The following is a 10,575-nucleotide window of genomic DNA, read 5'->3' as shown; positions in this document are numbered from 1 at the left end:
CAGCTGACCCAGCTGCCCACGGCTCCAAGCGCGCGCGGCGGGACTCGGGGCTGAGACCTCCGCGCCCAGGCTTTTACTTGGACTCCAGCACTTGGTAGCGCAGGGGGTGACAGCAGGGTACAGGCTTAGGGGCATGCAGGAAGCATGGGAGAGGTGATCTTGGAACAGAGGTGACCAATTTATAAAGGTGATCAGAGCTAGCTGACCCAGGTTCGGAGACCACCCACTGGATTTTCTCAATCGGCCAGGGTCTCGGAGCCGGCTTACACCCCTCCCTCGCGGAAGCAAATGGTTCGCTCCAGGCCGGTGGCCATGTTGCTGGAATAAATCGGGAGGGGCGGCGGCGTGGGGGAAGCAGATGCCGCTGGCCGCGAGCGGGAACCGGGCGCGGGCGCAAGCAGAGCGCAGCCGCGGGGAAGGCGCGGGGGAGGCGAGCCGGAGCCCGAGCGCTAGCAGCAGCCAGTGTCGCCGGAGAGCACCCGGGCGCAGCCAGAGCCGCAGCCGCGATGGCCGTGGCGGTGGGGAGACCGTCTGTGAGTGCAGGGGCCTCGCTTCCTTGGCGCGCTGCTCCGGGGGGGCGCTGGCTGGTCTCTGTTTTGGGGGGCGGTGGCGGGTGGAGATCCGGGGGATCCGGGCGGTGGTTCTGGACCGAGGCTTTTGGAGCTGTGGGGGTGCGTGTGTGTGCGTGAATTTGGGCGCGAGTCCGAGGCGGAGGGCAGGTCGGGGAGCCGGGAGGCTCGGATCCTACCTGATGCAACCGTGGATCGTCTCGTCCCGCCCCGATTCTCGGGGTGTGGACGAAAAAAAAAAGCCCCCTCTCCATCCTAGCTTTAGCTGGGGTTCTTGTAGCCGCGGCGTTTCTCAATTGCCTCCGTCTGTCCGCGCGCACCGTGTCCCTCGTGACACCGGGAAAGGCGCGGGGTGCGGGAGGTTTCCTCCCAGCGCTCTCCCGCACCCAGGGGCGATCGGGGCTCGGGGGGCCGGGAGCCGTAAGGCTGTCTCGTAGCGTTGGCGAAAGCGGGTCAGAAGGGGTGGGGGTGGGATTTCAGGGGTGGCTTTCCCCGGGCATTGTGAGATTCCGGACACCCGCAGGCTCCCACCCGGGTGTCCCAGCCCTGCCCAGGATGTGGACAAAGCCCTAGATCGACACACAAAAGTTTTCAAAAGGCTCCCTTGTCGGGGTGGGTGGAAGTACTGAAATGCTCGGTGCCTGGAGGGCCAGGGGCGGCGGGCGGAGGAGGCGGGCGCGCGCGCGGGCGGGCGAGCGGGAGGGGTGGGCGCCGGGAGAATCCGGAGCCCCCGGGCCTGGATCGGGAGGGAGGGAAAGAAGGAAGGGAGAGGGAGGGAGGGGACGTGACGGCCCGGAGTTGGTGGGCCGCGCCTCTTGGAGTGCTAGACTCAGTTGCCTGCTCTGGAGCCGGCCCGGGGCCATGGGACTTGGAGGATGTGGTTCCGCGGCGGCTGGACATCCCCTGTGAAAGGCAGACGGGAAGGGTGGTGCAGCCTTTGCTTTTTTTTTTCTTTAATTGAAAGAAGCCAAGCCGATTGGCCAGGCGGAGTCCTTTTTCTTTCCCCCTTTCTTTGTGATGTTTAAAGTTGCCTTTCGGGCTCTGGGGGGTGCCTCGGGTGAGGTCTTTGGCTGGTACCCTATCTACCCCCACTCCACACCTCCTTTTCCTTTTTTGCTGCAGGTGGTGGTGGCGTGAGAGATTTTGTGGGGGGTAGACAAAGGTTTTAGAGAGATCCTGGGACCTCTGAAACACCAGCTTACAAAAAGCTGTGCCCTCAGACCCAGGGCCTCTTCGCGCCTCACCGCTGCCCAGGCTCGCTCACCTTTTGCACTTTGCAGCCCCAGCCCGGCTGGAAGTTCTAGGGACCCTTCTCTGCAAGGGCTTACCTGGCTTTTGTGCTTGGCTTCCTGAGTGTTTGAAAGACTTTTTTCCACGGCCAGAAAATGGACAATGGTCATAGCGAAGTGCAGCTGTGCTTCTCTTAAACTACTGTTTAATGAGAGAATTCTGGTTTTGTGGGGGTGAAGGGTGGGGTAGGGGGGCTGAGGCTCATTCCTATAAGCCTAACTAATTCAAAGCTAACTTCCCCGTGAGACTCCCGTTACCAGTTAACTTGCAAAATACCAAAAGCAGAGCTGTGGCTCAAGTGGTAGGAATACCATCCCTGAGCAGAAAAACTTAAAAAAGCACGACCACGCCCCGAATTCAAGCCCTCCCAAACCCTCTCCTTCACAGAATTCTGGTTTCCTCTTGCACACAAATTGTGCTCTTGTTAATTATTGAACCTTGACTCTTCTTACTGAGGGAATTTGCATAGTTTCTGAGAGAATCTTTTAATTTTTCTAGTGAGGAAACTGACATTCAGAGATCAAGCGTATCTGGTTAAATCTCTCCCTTCCCTCCGTAATTATCAGGGCAAAGAGTCAGAGAACTAGAATAGTAATATATGCTTTAGATAAACTGTCTGGGAATGCAAATGTTCTGTGTAGGGGGTGTCTTTTTCTGTAACACCTATTGTGGGTGCATTCTTGAGGGCTGGGGGAGGTGGAAGAAATAATTTGCTGCACATTCTCTATAAATTAGTAAGTTAATATGTGTCAGTTAAATAGGAACAATATGTAGATTTAAGATTTAGTTGTGTGAGCATAATCGTATCCAACTCCAGGTCTGCTGTCCATATGTGAGCTTAGTTCCTCAGAATAGTGTAAGACTTCTCTCATTAAGATAATAGAGATTTTTCGAAGTATGTGTCCGAAAGAGGTTTTTTTTTTCCCTTCATGTTCACTGTTGTCACTAGAATTAAGATCAAAATGACTTAAAATTTAAAACCATCAGATTCTTCCTGAATTGTATAGTGATCAGGAGCTGACTATAAAGTTGAGAAGTCTTTTCAGATACTACAGAAAATGTAATCACTTATCCAAGGACTTGTTGAACCACCACTGAGCTTTACTGGTTGGATTCCTCTCTTAAATTACCTCTGCAAAACAACCCCAGTCAGTGCCAAAATGGCTCCAATCTACAACTGTGGCCTTAAAGCTTGAACTCTGCCTCTCCAATTCCCCTGAGACTGTAATTTGAACACAGGAAAGAAAAGGTTTGGGAGGGAAGGAAGCACTCCCTTGATTTGTATGTGAATGGAAGTACCCTAGTGATGCTTTAGACTTAATTGATTTTTTTTAAAAGATGGTATAGGAAAGATGGTATATCTCCTTTTCCTACAGACTACCTTTTCTATCAACATGGAAGAAAAATACAATCAGAATAACTTGCCCTCAGCTGGGAAATGGTAGATCATGCCTATAATTCTAGCTCCTAGCTACTGAGGAGGCTGAGATATTGAAGATCATGGTTCAAAGCTAGCCCAGCAGAAAAGTCTCTGGGAGCCTCTTAGCTCCAATAAACTACTGTGAAAAAAGCCAGATGTGGCGCTGTGGCTCAAGTGGTAGAGTCCATTCCTTGAGCTCAGGCTTGGAGTTCAAGACCTAGGAACAGCAAAAAGAAAAAAGAAAAAAAGAAAGAATAACTTGCCCTCAACTTTACACATCTTAGTGTGGTACTGTATTTGAAGTAAACAAACGACATTTGAAGGGCAGAAATGCTTCTATGTCAATGCTATTTATTTATTTATTTTGGTGGTGGTATCCCTTTAATCTTGTCTTTTCCCATGAGCTCTTGTCCATTCCCCCTGCTCTCCCACATTGAACCCTCTACCACGGAGCTGCATCCCAGCCAGCCAAATGCTGTATTTTCTATCTTCTGAAGTGGTTATATTCAGCTACAACCATTTAAATCTCAAGGCTAAATTCAAATATATTTCATAGAGTTTTTCTCGATTGGGAAACAAAAGCTTCGGCTCAATTTGATACTGGTTTTTTTTTTTTTTTTCCATTTTTAATCTCCATCCCCAGCTGGTTGTTTCCCCTCCCCACAGAAGACCTGAAGTACACATACCTGATCATTAGCAAGGACTTTTCTCTCCTAGGCCTGTGTCTATATTGTGAATGAGTTAGTACTTTTGCATTCGTGTTCCAAAGAAGCTATTATCTTTGTTTTAAACAGCATACCATCTTTGCTCTGCCTAGGTCCTGGGAATCAAATCCACCTTTATGTAGCTAACCCAATCTCCAAATATAGCATCCATCAAGTTACAGATTCCAGGAGCTCAGTAGAATGTTATCAGTTATTTGTTTCAGTCTCCTTCCCAGTGAAGAAGTAGTTCTTACTTTATTCCTTACAAAGTATATGTTTCAACTCTTCCACTGGTAGACATTTGCCTGTGACATCCTTCAAGACATTTTTTTTTTTTTTTTTTTGGGTCCAGTCGTGGGGCCTGAACTCTGGGCCTGGGTGCTGTCCCTCAGCTCTTCAGCTCAAGGCTAGCGCTCTACCACCTGAGCCACAGTGCCACTTCTGGCTTTTTTCTTTTTGCTTCTGTGGTGCTGAGGAATCGAACCAGGGCCTCATGCATGCAAGGCAAGCGCTCTACCAGCCCCTCAAGACATTTGTTAATTGCTCTTTAAAGCAAAAGAAATGGAAAACCATTTGCTCACTTACCAACCATTCTCAAGAATCTGTTTGTTAGCCAGCTACTGTTTGTGGGTTGAGTATACAGTGGACAAGAAAGAAATACTTTCCTTATCTGGAGCTTTTTTTTTTTTTGAGTTTCAGGGTCACTATGTTAAAGTGACAAACTGCAGTGGAGTTTGTAAATTAGGGAAGAAAACAGTTATGTATCTAGTGCTGAGTCAACAGTTAAGATTCAGATACAGGATTTTATCTGCCCGGGGACCAGTGTAGACAGTTCCTAAAGATACGTGCCAACTGAGACATGTTATTTTTCTTAGTTAGGAAATCAACATTTCTATGACTTGAGGACATGACTTTAGATCTACCTGGAGAAAGATGAACAGAGCTGGCCAAGGCCTGGGGAAGGGCTTTCTCTAAACATTAAAGGGACTGACTTATGTGGCTCATGCCTATAACCCTAGCTACTCAGGAGGCTGATTTCTGAGAATCATAGTTTGGAACTGTCCAGGGCAGATAAATCCAAGAGACTTTTATCTTCAGTTTACCAATAAAAAAAGCTGGTCTGGAGATGTGGTTCCAGTATTAGAGTTCTACTTATGAGTGGAAAAGTTTGAGCTAGAGACCTGCTTTCAAGCCCCAGTACTAGAACACACACACACACACACACACACACAAATTAGAACTCTTGTTAATTATGGAAATTATACATATTGAAGACATATAATTATTAAAGAAAGAAGTAGCTGAAGCTCAGTAGTCTTCCATTTAAAAGATTTAAGAACTGTAGGTTAATAATTTTATATTTTAAATGATCATCTTTAAAAATGATGTGTCTACACTACAATGAAAATAGACTTAAGGAATTGGTTCAAAGCACTAAAACGATTGCCTGCGCTAAAACTTGGTTAAAAGCACTAAAACTATTGCACATGCTTGTAATCCTAGTTATTCTCAAGGCTGAGTTCTTTGGGATCTGAGGTTCAAAGCCAGCTTGGTCAGAAAAGTTCCTGAGACTCCATTTCCACTGAGGGAAGCTGTATGCATTGGCTGCCACCTATGATCCCAACAAATACCTGGAAGTCTAAAGTAGGCTCATCAGGACTCATGTAAAGCCAGACCATATCTCAAAAATAAAGGTGAAAAGTAGGGCTAGACTTGTGGCTTTTTCTTTTTTTTTTTGGTCCAGCCGCGGGGCCTGAACTCTGGGCCTGGTCACTGTCCCTCAGCTCTTCAGCTCAAGGCTAGCACTCTACCACTTAAGCCATAGCACCACTTCCGGCTTTTTTTTTTTCTGCTTATGTGGTACTGAGGAATCGAACCCAGGGCCTCATGCATGCAAGGCAAACGCTCTACCACTGAGCCACCTTCTCAGCCCCTAGACTTGTGGCTTAAGTGGTCGAGCATCAGCCTACGAAATGTGGGGCCCTGAGTTCAAACCTTAGTACCACATCCAGAAGAAGAAAAAAAGAAAAAAACACAACAATCCATTTCCCACCATTCAGATATAAGATTTTGCTACTGCTTTTTTTGTCAGCTTTGTAAGGTCTACTTGGGTGAGCATAACTCAACTTGTTTAAACTGCTTTTGTGTGCCGGGATGGATGTGAGTCTTGGGCATTGGCCTTCCACTGTCTGTGCAGATGAAAGGATGAGTCAGGCTCTGGAGCCAGCTTCCAAGGTTTTTCAGCCTGTGTTTTTCTCTGTATAGGACCTGAAAGTGGATTAGGGGTAGTGGCTGCTTCTGGACTTTATCATTTTATTGGGCTATGTCTATCCTGGTTTAGGCTCCACCTGTCTCTACTGGGGTCCGCTGAGCTTAAACAAAGACCAGCAGGTCTGCAGCTTCCCCAAGGAGCTTTCCCCAAGGAGTTCTACTTTACAATATAATTGAAACCCCCTTTGTTTGGTTTGCTTTTTGTTTTTAAAATTTAGATTGGCAGAAAACTCCCTTCCAACTGAACAGTCCCTCCCCTGACCCACTCAATTCTACTGGTAGTCCATCTCTGCAGCTCCTGATGAGAACAGAGAAACAATATTTGGGGTAAGGTGATACTGGCAGGCTCCTGAAAGGAATTTGCTGGGTGCTTTTTATCTGAAATGAAATGTGCATCATCTCAGTCCTGGCCTGAGTTTTATCAGAAGTCTGTTCTCAGAAGTGACTAAAGCCAGGGTACTGCAGTCACCTTGCATTTTTGGGTCAGCACCAGGGCATGTGAGTACACTGCATACTGACCGACACAGAAGTCCAATTGTGCAGACATGTTTCCTCTCTCCACCTGCTGAGCAGTGGGATGACTTGTGATTCCTTGGGAGAGAGAGGGACGGGCTGAATAAAGAAAAGGAGTGACATTCTGCTTCACGAAGGACAGCTGTGGCACTCAGCAAGTGGACTTCAGCTCTTACCTTTTCTCACTGTGTAAAAGGAAATAAAAGTCAACACAACTTAAGGTTTTCCTTCTTGTTTTTTGGTAAGTAGCATTCCTTGGGAAGAATTCATAGGATTTATTGTTGTTGTTGTTGCTGTTTTTTCGATACTGGAACTTGAAGTCAGAGTCTGGGTGCTGTACCTTATTTTTATTGTCATGGATCCACTTCCTGCTTCTTTTTTAAGTGTGTGTGTGTGTGTCTATGTATGTGTGTATGTATGTGCATGTGCACACCCTGGAGCTTGAACTCAGGGCCTAGGCTCTGTCCCCGAGCTTTTTTGCTCCAGAATAGCTCTTTATCACTTGACCATAGCTCCACTTCCCACTTCCTGCTTTTTGGTGGTTAATTGGAAAGAAGAGTTTCATGGACTTTTCTGTACCGACTGGCTTTGAACTATGATCCTCATATCTCAACCTCCCCAATGGATTATAGATGGGAGACCTCAGCACCAAGCACTGATTTTGGACTAGAGTCACAATGCTATATATAGGTTAGAAATTGAGAAACATGAATCATTCTTGACTTTCTAGTGCATCTGACTATGTTATGTGGCCATAGTGATGTGAGGTTGGGATACGTAGCTCCTGCTGCTCCCATGAAGTCTCTCTGAAAGATGGATAAACAGCTGGGCTGAGCGAGGAAAGTGAACTAGAAGTGACTATAGAAAATGAAGGTGGAGAAGGAACATAGGAGGAGGAGTCTAGTTATAACAGTGTGTCTTTCTCTGTCTAGCCTTAGCATTGAGTCCTTCAAGATTGAAAACTGCAAGTTTTTATTCTCTATTTTTCATAACTGAGTCCTGGGAGATGGGGCATGAGGAAGATGGCAGGAATTGGTAGCACCTTGGACCTGAGCTGGCAGTCAGTGTTGTCTAAAATGAAAATTAAAAACCTACTAGATCTTTTGAGCTTAAGAGAAAAATTGGCAGTTTTCTTAAGACTTAAGTCCTTTTTGTTGATCTCATATCTTTGTGTACTTCTTTCATACTAATATGAACACACACACACATAGACAAACTGAGAAAGTGTCCCAATAGGGTACCCACTAAATTATTCAGACCTGTTTTTGAAATTATAAAAAGTTTGACCAGCACCTTTGGGTACAGATTGCCTGTTTAACATCATGATCCCCCATTTTTTGTGATGCTTAGATTTGAATTCAGGGTCTCATACTTGCTAAGCAGCTTCTCTATCACCCCTTCCTGCTTTAGTTACTTTTCAGCTAGGGGAGTATCTTGTTTTTCTTGCCCAAACAGCCTGGACTACAATCCTCCTTCCTGAATAGCTAGGATATCAGATGCTTAGCTTTTTATTTGGTTGAAATGATATCTTGCTTTTTTTTTTTTTTTGGCCTGGGTTGGCCTTAAGCTGCGACTGATTCTCTCAATCTCTACCTCCTAGACTTACAAGCATGAGCGATCATACCAAGCCCCTCTTGGCTTTGTTTTTTATTTTTTTATTTTTGGTGGTACTGGGGTTTAACTCAGGATACTTTACCACCCAAGTCATACATATAGCTCCATCCTTTTAGGTTTCTGAGATAGGGTCTTATTGTGTATCTCAGACTGGCCTTGAACTTGTTTTGTAGCCCAGGCTTGCCTCAAATGCATCTTCTTTCCTTTGCCTCCCTCCCAAGTGCTGGGATTACAGTGGTGTCCCACTACACGTGGTAGCATCTGGACTTTTAAGTTTATTCTACTTAAATTAGTGTGAAGACAATTCTATCTCGGTCCTTCCATAGTACCTAAGAAGTAATATGGACAAGAAAGTAAGACACAAAGTAGTTGTAACTCAACTAGTCTGATTCATCTGGTAGTGGAAAAGCCCAGGTTTGGAACTATCTGTATCAGTCAGTTACTCTAAATTATATTGAGGAAACAAACCGGCCCAGAAAGTCTTTTCTATTCCATCCTGTGCCACACTCCAGGCTGTATTGACTCCAGCTTGCAAGCCAAGCTTCCCTTTCTGGGAACGGCCATTGAGAGTGCAGAAGGGAAAAAGACATGAGGGCCCTGAGCTGACTTCCATGGGTCCCTTCCACATGGATTTCACAGACCAGAGTAAATGATCTTCCTCAATTCAGCAGAATGGAGCTTTGTATGTTACTTGGCAAGTGTGAGCCTGGGGACAGGCTGAGGAGGGACAGTCAGTGTTCTCAGTGATAAGCTGATCACCACATTCTATAGTATAAGGCCTGGGTTGGGGGGCAGGTCTTCATTATTAATTACTAATTTTTGTTGTTACAATGCCAGGAATTGAACCTAAGGTCTCAAGAATGCTGGGCATACTGAGATACATCATCAGTCCTATGAATTTAGATATTTATTTTGGGGTTTTAACCCAGGGACTTGTTTGCTCCCCCCCCCCCTTTTTCCCCTTAGTTTGTCAAGTAGAGTCTTAAACTTTTTACTGGTCCAGCCTTGGGCCACAATCCTTTTACCTCTATCTAGAATAGCTCAGATTACAGATGTGAACTACTGTCCCTGAATTGTGATTGGCTTTAAGCCACAATTCTAACTCTGCCATGAATGAATCCAATCTTTTTATTTTCTTTAAATGGTAGAGTACTTGCCTTGAGCTGAAGAGCTGAGGGACAGTACCCAGGCCCAGAGTTCAAGCCCCATGACCGATTGAAAAAAAAAAAAGTCTGTCTGCAATTTTTTTCACTTTTCCTTGACCTATTTCTAATTCAAGCTGAACATGGTAGTTTGATGGTGGTGAGTGTGTGTTGGGGGGTGTTGGGGGGACACAGGAGTGTGATTGGTCACATTGTTCATCCATAATGAGCCTCTGGTGGTATTGTCACTGAGTAAGTGATGGGTGACCTTCTGAAAGACCTGCGCTTCTCCTTGGTGGCTTAACTTTGGGATTGGACTCTGGGAAATGGTCGTGAGGCCATTAAAACTTCCAGCTGTTGATAGAACTATTTCTCTTCCTCCCTTGGGATGCTTCCAGATCAGATGGTTCCCAGCATGTTTGTTCTAGCGCACAGATGTCTCAGAGGCTCCACTCCCCCTTTGCTTTCTCTGCTGGAGGCTGCAGTGTGGAACACCTTGGTGGATAACTCACACTCTGGGCCCTGGCTGCTTGCCTTCCAACGTTTCATCTTTGGGTTTTGGCAAGCTCTTTGGACATAGGCAACTTATTTCAGCATAGTCTAATTGGACCTCCACAAAGAAGTTATGTGAATTAGTAAACTAGTTGGTTATCTTGAGGAAGAAAGGCAAAATGCCAGGTGTAAGGTGGCTTATGCCTGTAAACCTAGCTACTCAGGAGGCTGAGATCTGAGGATCGCAGTTTGAAGCCAGCCAGCCTGGGCAGGAAAGTCTGTGAGACTCTTATCTCTAATTAACCACCAGAAAATCAGAAGTGGTGTTGTGGCTCAAGTGGTAGAGCGTTAGCCTTGAGCTAAAGAGCTCAGGGACAGTGCCCAGGCCCAGGGTTCAAGCCTCATAACCGACCAAAACAAGAAAGGAAAGAAGGCAGAAGTGTTAACAGTGTCATCCATAAGGAACAGTATTATGCTTCTGTTCCAACTCAGCATGTTGTTAAGTAGCCAGCCTTCTGCCCAGGCTTTACTCTGCCTCCAAGCTTTGGTACTTTTCCTCT

The 10,575-nt window shown here is 46.1% G+C and overlaps 1 protein-coding gene across 9 annotated transcripts in view; it reads left to right on the top strand.

Annotated features, from left to right (window-relative positions):
- Positions 1-339: 339 nt before the first annotated feature.
- The window catches only part of Septin11 (septin 11), a 93,858-nt gene continuing 83,622 nt past the window's right edge, over positions 340-10,575 (top strand). For 8 of the 9 annotated variants that reach the window (XR_011369996.1, XM_070012730.1, XM_070012728.1 and 5 more), the window contains exon 1: positions 358-533. Coding sequence is in view for 8 of the 9 variants with exons in the window: in XM_070012730.1 (XP_069868831.1) it covers positions 507-533 (27 nt within the window). In the remaining variant the exon portion in view is untranslated. Of the gene's footprint in view, positions 534-10,575 lie in introns of all 9 variants that reach the window. The other variant, XM_070012729.1, reaches the window with a different exon arrangement.

The sequence above is a fragment of the Dipodomys merriami genome, unplaced genomic scaffold (genome assembly GCF_024711535.1).
Source record: "Dipodomys merriami isolate MVZ:Mamm:240054 unplaced genomic scaffold, mDipMer1.0.p SCAF_9, whole genome shotgun sequence".
NCBI classification, from domain to species: domain Eukaryota; kingdom Metazoa; phylum Chordata; class Mammalia; order Rodentia; family Heteromyidae; genus Dipodomys; species Dipodomys merriami.
The sequence above is the reverse complement of the archived record's forward strand: the minus strand, read 5'-3'. Positions and strand labels throughout refer to the sequence as shown.